A 19,985-nucleotide genomic window follows, 5' to 3' on the forward strand; every position below is an offset into this window, starting at 1 on the left:
TTTAAGAGACTGCGGGAGTTGGAGTTGAACGTACATGGGATTAATTACTTCAGTGATGGGAAACGGACCGATAAAGCGCGGAGTGAGTTTGCGGGATTCTGTTTGGAGTGGGACGTCACGGGAGGAAAGCCAAATGAACTGACCCACCTTGTACTCGGGTGCAGGGGAACGACGAAGGTCTGCGAGCCGTTTATTCCTCTACGCCGATCGGCCTAAAGCCGCCCTGATGTCCTTCCGCACGGACCTGACCCTTTTCAGGTGATCCCTCACCCCAGGAACCGCCACCGCATGCTCCTGTTCCTTAAACAACAGAGGTTGGAAACCGTAGCAGGCCATGAACGGCGATAGACCGGTGGCGGAGCTGGTGAGGGAGTACTCGATCCGTGGAAGGAATGAGCTCCAGGAGGTGGGGGTTGCGTGCGGCAACGCAGTGAAGGGCTGATTCTAGAGATTGATTTAGTCCTTGGTTTGTGGATGGTAACCCTGAAGACAAAGCTGGCTTTGCAGAATTCCTTCCAAACCAGGGAGGAGAACCGGGGACCTCGGTCCGAGACGATGTCGATGGGGATAGCGTGGAGTTTGAAGACATGATGAACAAGGAGGTGAGCAGTTTCAAAAGAAGAGGGTAGTTTGGAAAGGGGTATGTAATGGATACATTTAGAAAATCGATCGACAACACTAAGAATGATAGCGTTACCTTCAGAAGGAGGCAGGCCGGTGATGAAATCTAAAACAATGTGGGACCATGGGCGGCTCGGGATAGGTAAGGGGCGCAGCAGACCAGCTGGATGCAGTTGTGAAGCCTTCCCTCGGGCGCAGACAGAGCAGGCTTGGACGAATTCCCGGGTGTCTTTGACCAGACTGGGTCACCAGAAATGTTGCTGAACGAATTGAATAGTGTGGGTGATGCCAGGGTGACGTGTGAGCTTGGAGTTATGAGCCCATTAAAGGACGTCCGAGTGTGCGGAATCCGGTACAAATAGACGCTTCGGAGGTCCGGTCTTGGGGTCACGGTGAGTCCTATGAGCGCGTTTGACTATTTGTTCTATTTTCCAAGATGCAGCATCGGCGAAGCAGGAGCAAGGGAGGATAGTCTTTGGTTCTGCAGGGCTGGAGGGGGGGGTGAGTATATGCGGGAGAGGGCGTCAGGTTTGCTGTTGCGGGATCCAGGTCGGAAGGAGAGGCAGAAATTGAATCTGCTTAGGAAGAGGGCCCAGCGAGCTTGTCGGGGGTTAAGGCGCTTGGCGGAACGAAGGTAGGAAAGGTTCTTGCGATCAGTCCAAATGATAAACGGTACTTCAGTCCCCTCCAGCCAGTGCCTCCATTCCTCCAATGCCCAAATAACGGCCAGCAGCTCTCGGTTGCCAACGTCGTCATTCCTCTCGGTGGGGGGGAAAAAACCACAGGGACGAAGTTTCTGGGACGTGGGGTCACGCTGCGAGAGGACGGTGCCTGCCCCAGTGTCCCAGTGTCCGAGGCGTCAACTTCCACCACAAATTGGAGGGAGGGGTCGGGGTTGGGATGGGTTGGCCGATAGCTTGGGATGGTGCCGAGGTCCACTGAAAGGGGGGGGGGAAGTGGTGGATGTGAGGCTGGTGAGGGGAAGTGTGACCTTGCTGTAGTTGCGCTGGAGGACTTGGCGTACATGACTGCGGTGTTCTCCGAGGGGGCGAGAGAAAATGAGGATATCGTCCAAGTACACAAAAACAAACTGGTTTAGCATGTCACAGAGAACGTCATTGATGAAGGATTGCAAGACTGCGGGGGGCGTTGGTTAATCCGAACGGCATGACCAAGTATTCAAAGTGTCCGAGAGGGGTATTGAAAGCAGTTTTCCATTCATCCCCCTCTCGGATGCAGATGAGGTGGTAGGCATTTCCTAGGTCCAATTTGGTGGATATCTGAGCGCCACAGAGGGGTTCAAAAGAGGGGTCGATGAGGGGTAGTGGTGATTTATTTTGGACGGTGATGTCATTGGGTCCACGGTAATCTATGCAGGGGCGGAGAGTGGCATCTTTTTTCTCTCAACAAAGAAGAAGCCAGCCCCTACTGGAGATGAGGAAGGTCCAATGAGTCCGGAAGTCCGAGAGTCACGGATATAGTCCTCCATTGCTTTTTTTTTTTCCTCAGGGCGGGAAAGGTTGCAGAGACGGCTGGAGGGAAGAGGGGCCCCCGGTAGAAGATTAATTGCGCAGTCGTGAGGGCAGCGGGGGTGGGGTGGGGTGAGAGAAATGGCCAGGTCTTTGTTGAACACCGGCGAGAGATCGTGATATTCTTTGGGGGCGCGGGAGAGGTCAACCGGCGTGGCAGATGGTGGTGGTTTACCAGAGGGCGGTATAGCAGAGAGCTGGCACTGAGGACTCCATCCGGTGATCGATAAGAGCAGTCCAGTCTATGGCGGGGACTAATTCCATTTATAATGGCAATCTTTGCCGTTCGAGGCATCTTAAACAAAAATACGTCTTTTGTCCTTAATGTGCAAATAAAAACACACAACACGATATGACAGGTACAGGTGAAAGGACATGGATAACTTTGCATTCCTCGCAGCGCTGGCTGGATGATAACCTGATATTTCATCTGATCTTATCATCTGCTGGAAGGGCGCCACTGCCCGCGCCCTCCTCCTCAGGAAAAATATTTTAATAAAATCATAAAAGAATGTTTGGGACGCCCAATGGCGCCCCCTTTGCGTTTCTGTCTTGAAAATAACATAAAATGACAAAATACACTTCAGTGACTAGCTTTGTCGCTCGGCAAGTCGCGTCACGTGACGTGGGGGCGGATCTCGAGTCGGCGAACGAGCGATCGGTCAGAACAGGAGAGGTGATTTTATTCACCTTTCCCCCCCCCCCCCCCCCCCCCACCCATCATGAAAAGGACAGCTCAGCCCTCGGGCGCACAATACCGCGAAGGAAGAAAAGCGGAGGAGGAAAAGAAGTCCAAATATAAAGGTAGCGGTATGTCAACATATTTTGAACATATCGTTTTGTGGAAAGAACATGTTGCTTATGCTGTCGTGAAGTGACCAATTTGAACAAATAATGACTTCTTCTTTTCCTTTGGGCTTGTCCCTTTAGGGGTCGCCACAGCGCGTCATCCTTTTCCACGTAAGCCTATCTCCTGCATCCTCCTCTCGAACACCAACTGCCATCATGTCTTCCCTCACGACATCCATCGACCTTCTCTTCGGTCTGGTGTGAGCGACGCTGTCCACCAGTGGAATGCAGAAAAGTTACGCCGCCTGGCGAGAGCCCAGCCGGACGTAAAGCGGACGCCGGTGCAAACTGTAGGCCGGTCCCAAGCCAGCATAGGACGGTGGTGTGTAAGATGACTCTCTGATGGTGGGGAGGAAGATTAGGAAGACAAAGGCAGAGCAGAGAACCATGTTGGGGGAAGCTGAGAAAGGAAGAGTGTTGTGCGGCTGAGGTGAGACAGTTTCTTGGTGGACAGGAGGAGCTTCCAGAAGACTGGACCACTACAGCCAAGGTGATCAGAGAAACAGGCAGGAGAGGACTTGGTGTATCTTCTGGTAGGAAAATGGAGAAGGAGACTTGGCGGTGGAACCTCAAAGTACAGGAAATCATACAAGGAAAGAGGTTAGCCGAGAAGAAGACACTGAGAGGACTGAGGAGAGGAGAAAGGAAGACATGGAGATGTGATGTCGGGCGAAGGTGGGGGTGGTAAAGGCCAAACAAGAGGCCTATGATGACAGGTACAGACACTTTGCACAAAATTTGAACATCATGGAAAAGTTGATGTATTTGCATAATTCCATTCAAAAAGTTAAGGGGTCGCGGATTATAGATTCAGGGCCCACAATTTGAACAATTCCAAGTACGTATTTGTTTATTTTGACATCATTTGGGCGTCCAGCTCATGCAAGCCACAAAATCAGGAATTCCAAAAAATGTGAATAGCGTGAACAAATCAGGCCAAATTCTGCAGGCCAGAAGTGGAATGTGGCATACCTCATCATCTACTAAACTCAAAGCACCTGCACAGGTGTCATTAAATTGCTTCCGTTTGGTTCAATTGTCTGAGTTGGGTTCAATATGGGGAAGACTGCAGACGTGACAACTGGCCAGAAGACCGTCATTGCTCCATACCCTCCATAGGAGGGGTAAGCCACAAAAGTGCTGTGTCCAAGCATATCAATGGAAAGTCTAGTGGAAGGACAAAACGTGGCAGGAAAAGAGATGACCGTGGGCTTCGGCGGATTATCAAACGGAGAAGATTCAAGAATCAAGCGCAGATCCAGAAAGAGCGGAACGAGCCGGGAGTCACGGCTTCAAAAACCGCCACATGCAGACGCATCCGGGAGATGGGCTCCAACTGTCGGGTCTCTCGGGTCAAGCCACCAGTCGTCCAAGGTCCTCGTTTCCGATGCAGGTGCTGGTAAACTCTGCTTTCTTCAACGCGAGGTCACCGCAAACAGTCTACCAGAATGTTTGAGAGGACTTCATGGTTCCTTCAGATGAGGATCTGTATGGAGATGCAGATTTCATCTTCCAGCAGGACCTGGCCCCTGCCCCAGACCGCTAGAAGCACCAAAACCTGGTTTGGTTTTTTTTTTACTGTAATGTTTTCTCTATTGAAAATGAGCTTTGCTGATTTTGTGACAACACGGTGACCTTTTTTTGCATCCAGTTTCGTGTACACTGTAACAATGTGTAAACCTATACATACATATATATATATCAGAATCAGAATCAGAATCATCTTTATTTGCCAAGTGTGTCCAAAACACACAAGGAATTTGTCTCCGGTCGTTGGAGCCGCTCTAGTACAACAGACAGTCAATTTACAGAACACTTTGGAGACATAAAGACATTGACAAAAAACAATTGTGCAAAAAGATGCAGAGTCCTCGAGCACTTAGAGCAGTTCGAACGACTAATATTGCAATAGTCCGGTGCAATGACCATTGTGCAAAGGGCGCCGAGACTTCAAGGAGCGGATGCGCTTTAAAGTGACGAGTAGTGCGATCATATGGGACAATGTCGGTTGTGCAAATGTTACAGATACTCCTCGATCGGTGTGCAAATGGAGCAGATGCTACTCTGGCATGAGTGGCCAGTATTGGTCAACAACAACAGATATGCAAATAGTGCAGCATGGCGAGACAACTACAGTGAGTGCACGAGTCAAACATAATTGGCCCCACAGAAATGTGACAACGAACTCAAGTCAAAAAATTGCCAGCTTGTTGTAATGGAATTATAGGTTAGGTGTTTAAGAAGTTGATCGCAAGAGGGAAGAAGCTGTTGGAATGTCTACTAGTTCTAGTTTGCGTCGATCGGTAGCGCCTACCTGAGGGAAGGAGCCGGAAGAGCCGGTGACCGGGGTGCAGACGGTCCGAGAGGATTTTGCACGCCCTTGTCTTAGTTCTGGCACCGTGCAAGTCCTCAATGGTGGGTAGGGGGGTACCGACAATCCTTTCAGCAGTTTTGATTGTCCGTTGCAGTCGGAGTTTGTCCTTTTTTGTAGCAGCGCCAAACCAGACCGTGATGGAAGAACACAGGACTGATTCGATGACCGCTGTGTCGAACTGTCTCAGCAGCTCCGATGGCAGGCCGTCCTTTCTCAGAAGCCGCAGGAATTACATCCTCCGCTGGGCCTTTTTGAGGACGGAGTTGATGTCGGTCGCCCACTTCAGGTCCTGAGAGATTGTAATTCCCAGGAACTTGAAGGTCTCGACGGTTGACACAAGGCAGCTGGACAACGTGAGGGGCAGCTGTGGCGAAGGATGCCTCCTGAAGTCCACGATCATCTCTACCGTCTCGAGCGTGTTCGGCTCCAGGTCGTGTAGGCTCCGCTTCCTGTCGATATGCAGACTCGTCACCGTCCTCGATGAGGCAGATGACAGCGGTGTCATCTGCAAACTTCAGGAGCTTGACAGTCGGGTTCGCTGAGGTGCAGTCGTTCGTGTAGAGAGAGAAGAGCAGCGGAGAGAGGACACGACCTTGGGGCGCCCCGGTGCTGATGCTGCGTGCGGATGAGGTGGCCTCCCCCAGCCTGACCTGCTGTGTCCTGCCCGTCAGAAAGCTGTAAATCCACTGGCAGATGGCAGGTGAGACGCTGAGCTGGAGAAGCTCGGTTGAAAGGAGTTCAGGGAAGACGGTGTTGAACACTGAGCTGAAGTCCACGAACAGGATCCTCGCGTAGGTCCCTGCACTGTCGAGGTGTTCTAGGATGAAGTGCAGTCCCATGTTGACTGCATCATCCGCAGACCTGTTCGCTCGGTAGGCAAACTGCAGGGGGTCCAGCAGGGGACCTGTGACACTCTTGAGGTGGTCCAGCACGAGACGTTCAAAGAACTTCATGACCGCAGATGTCAAAGCGACAGGCCTGTAGTCATTCAGACCAGAGATTGCAGGTTTCTTGGGGACTGGAATGATGGTGGAGCGTTTGAAACAGGATGGAACTTCGCACATTTCCAAAGATCTCTTTGAAGATCTGAGTGAAGACTGGAGCGAGCTGGTCCGCGCAGACTTTGAGGCAGGATGGGGACACATGGTCCGGTCCTGTCGCTTTGTTAATCTTCTGTTGTTTGAAGATGCGTCTCACATCCTGTTCGTGGATGGTTAACGCAGAAGTCTTCCTTAGCTTGGCGAAGCTGCTTAAGTTTAGCAGTGAACCACGGCTTGTTGTTGTTGAATGTCCGAAATGATTTTGTTGGTACACAAACCTCTTCACAGAAACTGATATAGGATGTGACAGTGTCCGTATATTCATCCAGGCTGCCAGCTGAATTTTCAAAGACACTCCAGTCTGTGCAGTCTAAACAGCTTTGAAGTTCCATCTTGGCTTCATTGGTCCACTTTTTGACTGTTTTCACTGTAGGCTTCGCGCATTTAAGTTCTCGCTTGTACGTCGGTATTAAGTGAATTAAGCAGTGATCGGACGAGCCCAGGGCTGCACGAGGTATAGCACGGTATGCGTTTTTTACCGTAGTGTAGCAGTGGTCTAAAAGTATTATTTTCCCTGGTAGGACAGTCGATGTGCTGCTTGTATTTAGGGAGTTCGTGGTTGAGTTTAGCTTTGTTAAAGTCCCCGAGAATAATGAGGGGTGAGTCAGGGTGTTTTTTTTTCAATTTCGTTGACAATATATATGTGTATATATATATATAATTTTTTTGTGGTTAATGATGTAAACATACTACTTCCTGTGTTTGTATGCTGTATTGAAAAAGTGACTGAAATAACTACAAATCTAACGGTGACTTTGAACTTTTACCCAGCGCCAAATAGTTTTTAATTGTAAAATGTTATTTGTCCGGCCCACTTGAAATCAAAATTGGGTTGGATGCGGCCCGCGAAGTAAAATCAGTTTTGACACCGATGCTTTAAAAGCAATTTCTGAGTCTTTGTTAGCTGTTGGTGAAATGTGGACCCCCCCCCCGCCCTGTGCATAAAACCTAGTGACGCCCCAGAGTGGAGGTGCGTGGGCATCTTCAAGATGGCGGCCACTCACGTAGTCCAGGCTTCCTCTTGTGCACTTCTATAAGCTAGAAGTGGTCGAAACACGGCTTCGCCGCTCTTCCACTTGATTTGGAGCAGACAGGCGCGAGCAAAACAGCTCGAGCAGCATCCGTTGGATCTCCCGTGGGCGCTTCGACGTCGAAGCTTCTCGGCCTAGCTTAACCGCGTGTAGCTTGCTAGCCCCGCGAAGAGGCGCCATTTGTGGCCGGCAGACACGTCGCCGAGGGGGGCGGGGCGGGGGAGGGGGCGCACGCAGACGGTCGAGAATGTGCGCGAGGAGGACAGCGGAGCGCGAGGAGGGTTTTGGGCCAGCAAAAGAGGAGAACGAGCGGCGACGACGGCGGCCATTTTTCGAGCAGCCTCGAGGTGGGTCACGCGCCGCCGGCGGGTTTGCGCACCAATCAATCGTGACGTTAAATGTAATGTAACATTATTAACATTCAGTTGTGTGACTTCCGGATCAAACTGATCTCGTTTTTTTTTTTTTTTTTTTTTCCTCTTCCCCGTTTACCGTCGACACATGAGTTTTGCTCTCCACACGAGAAGCGTTTTTCTCCCTCCGGCGTGTGTTTGTGAGGAGAGTTTCCGCTTCAGGTGGGCTCTGCCCCTGACCCGTGCCGTCGCTGCTTAACCAATCAGACGGCGCCGTAAGGTGGCACAATGCTGGAGGCGGAAACGGCAGGAGAGATGCTGCATCACGGCCGAAATAACCCGGTTTTCAATCAATTTCTCGATAGCGGCACGTCAGATTCAAATAAATGAATGAATATATATATGTAAAAATTCCAAATATCGGCGCCGCTAATCGGTCGATCTCTATTCTAGACGCGGTACCGCCATCTACTGTGCTGGAGTGTGGGTCAGAGTACGTCTATACAGATGTACAGTACTAGGGAACAAAATAAATAAATAAAAACCAAATCAACTTTCGACTAGATTCTCTTTATTAATCCTGTTTCATTTAACAACTGAAACAAGGCTTTGGTCTTAATTTCTTCAGTTTTGAGTACATTCCTAAAATGAAATACTGGAACCCCACTTCGTCTCATCTGTTAGCCACCCTCGACTTATTTCATCCATTTGACAAAAACAAATAACATCAACACTCTCCTCCTCAACTCCACATTCACACAAACGTGTACCATGCTTCCCAATTAAATGCATTGTCCCATTTAGCCCAGTATGTTCTAATCTTAATCTTGTTATAATTGTTTGTTCCCTTTTCTCCCCGCTGCCTTCATGCCCCTCAGCGTCTGCTGTGGCCCTCAGATGCGGGCCAGTCTAGTACCCGCACTGTTTTACTACGAAGCCACGCTGTCGTAACACGTGCAGAAGGTGGTTTGGCGTTGACTTGCAGGGGCGTCCGTGAAAAAGACGTTGCTTGGATGGCAGCATGTTTCTCCAAAACCTGTATATGCCGTTCAGCATTAATGGTGCCTTCACAGATGTGTAAGTTACCCATGCTATTGGCATCAGAGATGCTGGCTTTTGAACTTTGCGTCCATAACAGTCCAGATGGTTCTTTTCCTCTTTGACCCGGAAGACACCATGTCCACCATTTCCCAAAACGATTTGAAATGAGGACTCGTCGGACCACAGAACACTTTTCCACTTTGCGTCGGTCCATCTTTGATGAGCTCGGGCCCAGAGAAGCCGGCGGTGTTTCTGGGTGTTGTTGATAAATGGCTTTTGCTTTGCATCGTAGTAGTTTCAAGTTGCACTTCCGGATGTAGCCCCGAACTGTTTTTACTGACATTGGTTTTCTGAAGTGTTCCTGAGCCCACGCGGTGATATCCTTTACACATTGATGTCGGTTTTTGACGCGGTGCCGCCCGAGGGATCGAAGGTCACGGGCATTCAATGTCGGTTTTCGGCCTTGCCGCTTACATGCGGTGATTTCTCCAGATCCTCCCAACCTTTTGATGATGTTATGGACCGCAGATGATGAAATCCCTAAATTGTACGTTGAGGAACATTGTCCTTAAACTGTTGGACTATTTTCTCCCGCACTTGTTCACAAATCAGTATCAGAATCCTCTTTATTTGCCAAGTATGTCCAAAAAACACACAAGGAATTTGTCTCCGTTAGTTGGAGCCGCTCGAGTACGACAACAGAGAACACTTTTGAGACACAAAGACATGGACAAAAAAACAGTCACTGAGCAATAAAGGGTTGCCAGTTATCTGGTAATATTTCCTTGTCTTGGGGACATAAAAAGTACTCATGGCTGGTGGAGAGGTGGTTAACCCGCGTGATGGCAGAACTCCAGGTTTGGCTGTACCCCCCCCCCCACCCAAAGTTTACGAAGTCATCCTCCGCGAAATGTGCCCGAGCACATTACAATTTTGGTCCCAAAATACTTGGGAATCTCTCCAAAAATGTTTCCTTGACAGGGAAAAGCTGCAAGTCAATTCTGAGTGTTTGTCTTCTTGTGTCTTGCAGACATCAGTGAAGGTCTTCTTCGCCCTCAGCGGCAGGAGACAGAGCCCCCTTCCATTAAAGAGGAAGTGGAGGACGGGGAAGAGGAATTGAAGCCCCAGTCCATAAAAAAGGAAGTGAAGGATGAAGGGGTCGCCTACACCGGAGAGGTGGAGGAAGATTATGAACCCCCTTACATTAAAAAAGAGGAGGAGGAGGAGGAGGAGGAGGAGGAGGAGGAGGAGAAGGATATCTCCAAGTTGCCATTGACATTTGTGCCTTTGAAGAGTGCAAATGAAGATGAAAGTCCAAGTGAGGAGAGCAGAGGGAGGGACTGTCCAAGCCTCAGTTCAAGTCAACACATGACAACAGAAGGCGATGGAGACCATTGTGGAGGACGCCAAGTGGACGGCCTCATTGCGCCACTATCAGATACTGATGACGTGACGTCGCGCTCTCCTCGCACTGATGGTGAACCGTCTGAAGGTGACCGAACATGTCGCACTCACAACAACCGCTGGAAATGTTCTTACTGTGGGAAAACTGTGGCTTATAAGAGCGATTTGAAACAACACATGAGAAAACACACTGGAGAAAAACCTTTTGCCTGCTCGGTTTGTAGTAAAAGATTCTACGACAGGGGAAACTTAAATACACACGCAAGAACGCACACTGGCGAGAAACCGTTTGCCTGCTCAGTGTGTGGCCAAAGTTTCTCTCAGAGTGGCCACTTAAAGAGACACTCGAGGAAACACACTGGTGAGAAGCCTTTTGCCTGCTCAGTTTGCGGTCAAAGATTCTATGATAAGGGAAGCTTAAGATGTCACACAAGAACGCACACGAGGGAGAAACCTCTTTCCTGCTCAGTTTGCGGTCAAACCTTCTCTCATTATGCAAGCTTAAGATGCCACAAAAGAACACACACTGGCGAAAAACCTTTTGCCTGCTCAGTTTGTGGTCAAAGATTCTGTCAGAAGGGCACCTTAACGTATCACACCACGACACACACTGGGGATAAGCCCTTTTCTTGCTCAGTCTGTGGCCAAAGTTATTTTAGAAAAGGAGACTTAAAAATACACACGAGAACACACACCGGGGAGAAACCTTTTTCCTGCTCAGTGTGTGGCAAAAGATTCTCTCGGAACGGACACTTGCAAAAACACACAAAAACGCACACTGGAGAGAAACCTTTTGCCTGCTCGGTTTGCGGTCATAGATTCTCCGAAAATGGAAAGTTAAAAAGACACACAAGAACCCACACAGGAGAGAAACCCTTTTCCTGTTCAGTCTGCGGCAGAAGATTCTCTCAGAAGCAACATGTTAAGACACACAAGTGCGTTGGCGAGAACAGCGGTGATCAATGAAGGTTTCGCCTCTTATCCGAGCAGGCGTCATCGGTTCATGCACCAAGGAAGATTGTATTCTTTATACCGCTTTGAAGCCCTCCCGTGGACAAGGGTTGAGAATTAGAACTCGTGCTAAAACACTCGTAGCAATACACCTGGCTTGTCCTATGTTTTTGTGATGTGCAGATCAAATATGCTAACGATTAATTGAAATATTCTGTGAAGAAAGTTTAAAAAAAAATTTTTTTTTCCCGAGATCATCCTATTTTGAATTGATAAAAATAAATATAAAATAATGTGAAATTGTTTTGTGAGTTTTATTTCCACTGCTTTTACTGACGTTTTATCAGGGGTGTCAAACTCATTGGCCCCAATTAGATCGCAAGTGGGCCGGACCACTATATTTGTGGCTTAAAAATCCATAAATAACAGCGATTCAAAAATGTCCCCATTGTTTTGGTGCAAAAAAAAAAAAAAAAGTACTTTTGGAAAATATTTGCATGTATTCATTATTATCTTGTTGTAAATCATATGAGCAGTTTGAAATGTTGAACCAAAAATGATTTCAACAGTGTTATGAATCAGTGAGCATGCACCATTCAGTTATGCATCCTTTTGGAAATGTATACATAAAAATGTAAGTTGTGGCAGTGCATGGAACACAACAACAACAACAACAACAAACCAACCTCTTTTAAAGTGAAGCTTTTGGCTGAAATTTTGTCACATTCATTGCCTAAAAACATTTCTACAGGAGGTATTTATTTTCACAGTGGGAACATGGCACACCATTTTATATTCGTGTGCTCCTGAAACTTCACTTCACAAGTGCATCAATGTCGTTTAAGTGTTGTCAGTGCGCCCTCCAGTGGACAAAATTCGCCATAAAAGTGACCCTTTATTGAAAAATAGCAGTGAACGTTTTCTCCATCCCCGCGGGCTAGATTGGACCCCCTGACGGGCAAGTTCTGGTCCGCGGGCCGTACGTTTGATTTAAATGTACATTTACAAAAACATAAATGCGCTCATTAGGAATGAGATTGAGCACACTGTGCCTCACCACTGAGAGTCATATGGGCACCCCTTGCCGATAGCCGTCCCCGGGGTACCCGCTCTCATTTTGAGAAAGTATCCTTTCACAGTCTCAAAACACTCAAACTGAACAGCTGTTTTGAGTCTTAGGACTTTCAATCTTCAATATAAATTGAGCACTCTCCTCCGGCGCTATACCTGCAGCTTTCAAGACAGCCGCTATTTATTTGACCCTTCGTCAAAAGACCCAACCTCAACCCTCAGCGACTTTCCAATTACAGTTGAGGCTGGTGTCAAATCTCCCCTTTTTTTTTCAAAATTATTGGAAAGAAATTGTCGTACAACAGCCTAATGATCACATGGCCTCTATCAATCTATTTGCACTTCATCAGTCCGGATCCAGGGCAGAACGCTCGACTGGAATGGCCCTTGCAAAGGTGATAGTCTTTTCCTAGCTGTGGATTGGGACACCTCGTCAAGACTATTATTACTCGACCTCAGCGTTGCCTTTGATGCCACTGATCCCAAAATGCTACTAGATCGCGGAGAAACGCGTTTGGGCTTTACAGGCCCAGTACTTTCTTGGATTAGATCTTATCTCTCGGGGTAGGTTGCACCGTGTAATTCATGGTAAGGTGACCTCTGAATATTATGTCACTTGCGGAGTCCTGCAGGGATTGGTACTCGGCCCTCTTTTGTTCAGTATTTCTATACTGCCGCTTGGCGATATCAAACAAAAGTACAAAGTTGGCGTTCACTGTTATGCCGATGATACTCAGCTATGCCATTCAAAGTCACTAGCCCACGCGACCGCTCTAATCTGGAATCATGCCTCGCTGAGATTAAACAGCGGATGTCCTGTAGTTTTTTTGCTCCTTAACCATGAGAAAACTGACCTGTTGATTATTGGCCTTGCTAAACACAGCCACTTGTTTAAGTGTTTACATAACATTTGTTATGTCTCACCTTGACTATTGTAACGTGCTGCTTTCTGGTCTTCCCATGTCTCGTATTAAAAGCCTGCAGTTAGTACAAAACGCTGCAGCAAGACTTGACGAGGACGAGGAAGTTCGATCATATTACCCAGATACAGGCCAACATGCATCGCCTCCCGGTCCACTTTAGATGCAACTTTAAGGTCCTGTTACTCGGGGTAGCAACTGTTTATCTCGCTGACTTAGTTGTACCGTATGTTCCGTCCCGAAACCAGCGCTCGCAAAATGCTGGTCGTTTGGTGTCTTTGAGAGCCAGAAAAAAGTCTGCCGGCTCGCGAGCATTTTCTCTTTGGGTTCCAGTACAGATTCGAGACATTTTTAAATTCCGACTGAAGACTTATTTCGACTCTTCGGCATGAAGTTAAAGTACACGTAGGGCTTTTTTTTTTTACTGCCGCTTATCCCATCTCCTCTTCCCTCGTCTCCTGCTCGGAGAGAGGGCAAGGTGACATTGACCGAATCTGAGGCTGTTGCTGTTTGGGTTCTGTACCGACCAACTGGGACAAGATCTGCGGTGGACCACTTCCCCCGGAGTCATTGCCATGGAGGATTCTGCTCTGACTGACGGGCCAGGTGCAGAACCCCAAAGGCGTTTTACCATCAATGCAGCCCAAAGGGGCGCACAACCCAGTGCAAACTGTAGGCCGGTCCCAAGCCGGGATAAATGCAGAGGGTTGCGTCAGGAAGGTCATCCGGCTTAAATATTTGCCAAACAAATATGAGTGTTCATCCAAAGAATTCCATACCGAATCGGTCGTGGCCCGGGTTAACAACATCCCCCACCGGCGCCGTCAACCTGCAGGGTGCCGGTGGAAATTCAGCTACTGTGGGTCGAAGAAGAGGTGGAAAGTGGAAATGGAGTCTGGGTTATTTTAAAAGAAGAGTTGGCTAAGAATGTCTTGGAGGTGAAAAGAGTGTCAGATCGAGTGATGAGGCTGAAACTTGAACTTGAGGGTGTTTTGTATAATGTGATTAGTGGCTATGCCCCACAGGTAGGATGGGACCTAGAGGTGAAAGAGGAAGAAGGAGCTGGACGAAGTAGTTCTGAGCGTCCCAGACAGAGAGAGAGTCATGATTGGTGCAGATTTTGATGGACATAAGGTGAAGGAAACTGATGAGTAAAATTAAATTTTAAAAGTGATGGGTAAGTACAGCATCCAGGAAAGGAACTTGGAGGGACAGATGGTGGTAGACTTTGCAACAAGGATGGAAATGGCTGGAGTGAACACTTTTTTTCCAGAAGAGGCAGGAACATGGGGTGACCTACGAGAGCGGAGGTAGAAGCACGCAGGTGGATTACATCTTGTGCAGACGATGTCATCTGAAGGAGGTTACCGACTGTACGGTAGTGGGGTGAGACAGGGGGAGCTTCCAGAAGACTGGACCACTGCAGCCAAGGTGATCACAGAGGCAGGCAGGAGAGTACTTGGTGTATCCTCTGGCAGGAAAGGAGAGGAGACTTAGTGGTGGAATCTCACAGTACAGGAAATCATGCAAGGAAAAAGATTAGCTAAGAAGAAGTGGGACACTGAGGACCGAGGAGAGGCGAAAGGAATACATTGTGATGCGACATAGGGCAAAGGTAGAGGTGGCAAAGGCTAAACAAGAGGCATACGATGACATCTATGCCAGGTTGGACACTAAAGAAGGAGAAAATGATCTATACAGGCTGGCCAGACCGAGGGATAGAGATGGGAAGGATGTGCAGCAGGTTAGGGTGATTAAGGATAGAGATGGAAATATGTTGACTGGTGACAGCAGTGTGCTAGCTAGATGGAAAGAATACTTCGAGGAGTTGATGAATGAGGAAAATGAGAGAGCAGGGAGAGTCGAAGAGGCAAGTGTGGTGGACCAGGAAGTGGCAATGATTAGTAAGGGGGAAGTTAGAAAGGCATCGAAGAGGATGAAAAATGGAAAGGCAGTTGGTCCTGAGGAGGTATGGAAGCATCTAGGAGAGGTGGCTGTGGAGTTTTTGAACAGCTTGTTCAATAGAATTCTAGCGCGTGAGAAGATGCCTGAGGAATGGAGGAAAAATGTACTTGTGCCCTTTTTTAAGAACAAGGGTGACGTACAGAGCTGTGGTAAGTATCGAGGAATAAAGTCGATGAACCGCACAATGAAGTTATGGGAAAGAGTAGTGGAGGCTAGACTCAGGACAGAAGTGAGTATTTGCGAGCAACAGTATGGTTTCATGCCGAGAAAGAGTACCACAGATGCATTATTTGCCTTGAGGATGTCAGAGGGAGCGACATTGTGTCTTTGTAGATCTAGAGAAAGCCTATGACAGAGTACCCAGAGAGGAACTGTGGTGCTGCATGCGGAAGTCTGGAGTGGCAGAGAAGTATGTTCGAATAATACAGGACATGTCCGAGGGCAGCGGAACAGCGGTGAGGTGTGTTGGAGGTGTGACAGAAGAATTTAAGGTGGACGTGGGATTGCATCAGGGATCGGCACTGAGCCCCTTCCTGTTTGCATTGGTGATGGATAGGCTGACAGATGAGGTTAGACTGGAATTCCCGTGGACCGTGATGTTTGCAGATGACATTGTGAAAGCAGGGAGCAGGTGGAGGAACAAATATACATGTGTGTATATATACACATTTATACACACACACACGCATATTCACATATATATATGTATATACATGTGTGTATATATATATATATATATATATATATATGGACTGACCTGTTGTCCTCCAAAGAATTACAGTAAAGAACATTTTAATCCCTTGAAAATCGGAGCATTTCATATGGTGTACTGTATTTGAAACAATCTTGCTTTTTATTAAGCAGTATTGGTAATTGCTCCCCCCCACATTCCATTGGTAAGGTTCAAGTCCTTACAGTCCAGGGGACTCGTGGACAAAGACTTGCGTGGATTTCCTACTGAAACACGGCATATGCCAAAATCCAGAAATCATCGTACGCATAATAGCCAGATGTATGACTCTGTGCATACGCATGAATCCAAGAACATTTCCTTCGCACATCCCAAAGTAGAATTGAGCGCGCACGGAGTCGCGGATTCCTCCCTGTCCACGCCCACATTTTGAATAGGCAAATCATATTCAAATGAACCTCGCACCAGAGAGCCTGATCGCTGCATGATCAGAAAAAAAGGGAAATTTATCGAGAACTCCAATCCAATTCCTGTAGCAACCTTCAAATTACAAGACAGGTTTTGAGCCACTTTTTCCCCCCCTGAAGTTTTACACAAGAGATGTGATGGCCCTTTACAATATAAAATTAGATTCTAACGAAAACTAAACCGGACCGTAACGCAGGAATCGCTTCCAGCTTCTTTTCTCCTAAATTACATTTTCATCCAAACAAATAAGATACATCTACTACTAGTATTCTAAAATTAATGTACCTCCATGTGCGCAACTTTTTTTCTTCTTCCAAAAAGCGGTAGAAGTGGTGAAGGGAAGGATTTTAATTTTTTTTTTCAGACAGGCATTACATAAAACAGCTCTCCCATGGCAAATCAAACATTCACAAACAACCTCTCATCTGTCAAATCATCATCCAGTCTGTCATTCTGCTGGACTTGTTGAACGGACTCGCTCGGGTGGCTGTGACTCATCGTGTTGTTCTGGTTGACATTCTGCTGGACTTGAACGGACTCGATCGGGTGGCTGGGACTCGTGCTGTTCTGGTTGACATTCTGCTGGACTTGTTGAACGGACTCGCTCGGGTGGCTGTGACTCATCGTGTTGTTCTGGTTGACATTCTGCTGGACTTGAACGGACTCGATCGGGTGGCTGGGACTCGTGCTGTTCTGGTTGACATTCTGCTGGACTTGTTGAACGGACTCGCTCGGGTGGCTGTGACTCATCGTGTTGTTCTGGTTGACATTCTGCTGGACTTGAACGGACTCGATCGGGTGGCTGGGACTCGTGCTGTTCTGGTTGACATTCTGCTGGACTTGTTGAACGGACTCGCTCGGGTGGCTGTGACTCATCGTGTTGTTCTGGTTGACATTCTGCTGGACTTGAACGGACTCGATCGGGTGGCTGGGACTCGTGCTGTTCTGGTTGACATTCTGCTGGACTTGTTGAACGGACTCGCTCGGGTGGCTGTGACTCATCGTGTTGTTCTGGTTGACATTCTGCTGGACTTGAACGGACTCGATCGGGTGGCTGGGACTCGTGCTGTTCTGGTTGACATTCTGCTGGACTTGTTGAACGGACTCGCTCGGGTGGCTGTGACTCATCGTGTTGTTCTGGTTGACATTCTGCTGGACTTGAACGGACTCGATCGGGTGGCTGGGACTCGTGCTGTTCTGGTTGACATTCTGCTGGACTTGTTGAACGGACTCGCTCGGGTGGCTGTGACTCATCGTGTTGTTCTGGTTGACATTCTGCTGGACTTGAACGGACTCGATCGGGTGGCTGGGACTCGTGCTGTTCTGGTTGACATTCTGCTGGACTTGTTGAACGGACTCGCTCGGGTGGCTGTGACTCATCGTGTTGTTCTGGTTGACATTCTGCTGGACTTGTTGAAATAAGTCATTCTGCTGACCCTTGCTCATGTTGTGGCTCTGCTGGTGGTGGCTGAAGGAGTCGTTCTGGCGGCCCTTGTTGTAGCTCGTCTGGTCGTTTCTCACATGGTGGCTCTCTTGGTCTCTCAGTACTGCTTTGCTTGCAGGTTGGTCTTGACAACAAAAAGTCACATTAGTTGCCACTGCACAGTCAGCCAACAAGAACTTGAAACCAGTGCAGTTTTAAGCAGGAAGTGTTCATTTAACCATTGCGGCTGAACTTTCCTTCGTGCATTGTTGGGCAATAAAAATAACCAACTTCAACGTTCATACACGGATACATCACCTTTGTCCATGAAGACAGCATGGGCCAACACGACCAAGAGCCATACAGCAGCCATTGCTTCCGTGACAATTGCGAAGAAAGGCGTCCAGGCGCGCTTTTATAGCAGGTGACAAGTGACCACAGCTGGTGCTAATTGGCTCCAATTAGCACCAGCTGTACCACCTGTGCAAGAAGGCTTCAACATTATTAAAAACAAAACAAAAAAAACAACAACAAAAACTCAATTGTAAGGATAAATTGATGCTGAGCTCCTTTTGGATATCGTCATTTTTCAAATGTGTTTACATTTCCTTTTTAAAGCCCTTCTGGTTCAGAAACGTTCTCACCTGGGATTCGGCATTTGGTAAGAACTGGATTCAAACTGCTGGCTAAAGTTGTGGCCGTGTTTTTGTGATTCGTGATATTTGTAATAAGCTGTTGCAGGCTAAATATTTGTAATAAGCTGTTGGAGGTCAGATATGTCTGCTAATATGGATTGAGCAAGCAAATGAGTGGAAGACTGTATTGTAACATTTGTGTGACCTTGTTAACCTCTACTTTGGCTCCATCCTATGGACAATTTGTTGTTGTGCATCTCTGATTGACCTTCACTCCTGGCTCCCCCCTGTGGAGGTCAAGAGCACAGGGGTCGAACCGGTGGCCCGGGGGCCAGATCCGGTCCACCACATCCTTTTGTGTGGACCGTGAGAGTGTGCATCGACTTTGTGTTTCTTGCTAAAATACCAAAATTGCAAATTGTCTTCACTTTAAAAAAAATATTGACGTATGGCAAGAATTTTTTGTTACCAACCCCGCTTTTAAAATAAAATGGATTCATACTGTAGTTGAACAAACAGTTTTTACTGGCTTCTGAATTCAAAACGAATTATCCATTAATTTGTGTACGTGTAATAATATGAGGCAATCATACATTCATATGGGTTTTGCAGCCATAACGCTCCTCCGAGTGGAATCATCGCTACGATGTGGCCCGCGACAAAAAATGACTTTGACACCCCTGCCACTCTAGAGCAGGCGTGTCAAACTCATTTTTGTCGCGGGCCACACCGTAGTTACGATTTCCATCAGAGGGCCGTTATGACTGTGAAACCATAAAAATCTTCAATCGCCTCATCATATTTACACACGAAAAGTATGAACTAGTTTTAGAATCAGAAATCAAGGTTCGTGGGTTTTTCAACGACAACCCCAATTCCAATGAAGTTGGGACGCTTGTGTTAAAGATAAATAAAAACAGAATACAATGATTTGCAAAGCATGTTCGACCTGTATTTAATTGAATACACTCCTCTTTGTGAACAAGTGCGTGAGAAAATAGTCGAACAGTTTAAGGATAATGTTCCTCAACGTACAATTGCAAGGAATTGAGGGATTTCATCATCTACGGTCCATAATATCATCAAAAGGTTGAGAGAATCTGGAGAAATCACTGCATGTAAGCGGCGAGGCCGAAAACCAACATCGAGTGCCCGTGACCTTCGATCCCTCAGGCGGCACTGCATCAAAAACCGACATCAATGTGTAAAGGATATCACCGCATGGGCTCAGGAACACTTCAGAAAACCAATGTCAGTAAAAACAGTTCGGCGCTACATCTGTAAGTGCAACTTGAAACTCTACTATGCAAAGCAAAAGCCATTTATCAACAACACCCGGAAACGCCGCCGGCTTCTCTGGACCCGAGCTCATCTAAGATGGACCGACGCAAAGTGGAAAAGACTTCTATGGTCCAACGAGTCCACATTTCAAATTGTTTTTGGAAATTGTGGATGTCGTGTCCTCCGGGCCAACGAGGAAAAGAACCATCTGAACTGTTACGGATGCAAAGTTCAAAAGCCAGCAACTGTGATCGTATGCGGCTGTGTTAGTGCCAATG

The 19,985-nt window shown here is 47.6% G+C and overlaps 1 protein-coding gene across 1 annotated transcript; it reads left to right on the forward strand.

Moving 5' to 3' along the window:
- The first annotated feature begins 7,461 nt into the window (after positions 1 to 7,461).
- LOC133395281 (zinc finger protein OZF-like) lies at positions 7,462 to 11,615 on the forward strand. Its single transcript, XM_061664041.1, has 2 exons — positions 7,462 to 7,851; positions 9,929 to 11,615. Exons 1-2 carry the CDS (start codon positions 7,752 to 7,754, stop codon positions 11,266 to 11,268), a joined length of 1,440 nt encoding a protein of 479 aa, XP_061520025.1. The 5' UTR covers positions 7,462 to 7,751; the 3' UTR covers positions 11,269 to 11,615.
- The last annotated feature ends 8,370 nt before the right edge of the window (positions 11,616 to 19,985 follow it).

Source organism: Phycodurus eques, chromosome 19 (assembly GCF_024500275.1).
Source record: "Phycodurus eques isolate BA_2022a chromosome 19, UOR_Pequ_1.1, whole genome shotgun sequence".
Classification (NCBI taxonomy): Eukaryota; Metazoa; Chordata; class Actinopteri; order Syngnathiformes; family Syngnathidae; genus Phycodurus; species Phycodurus eques.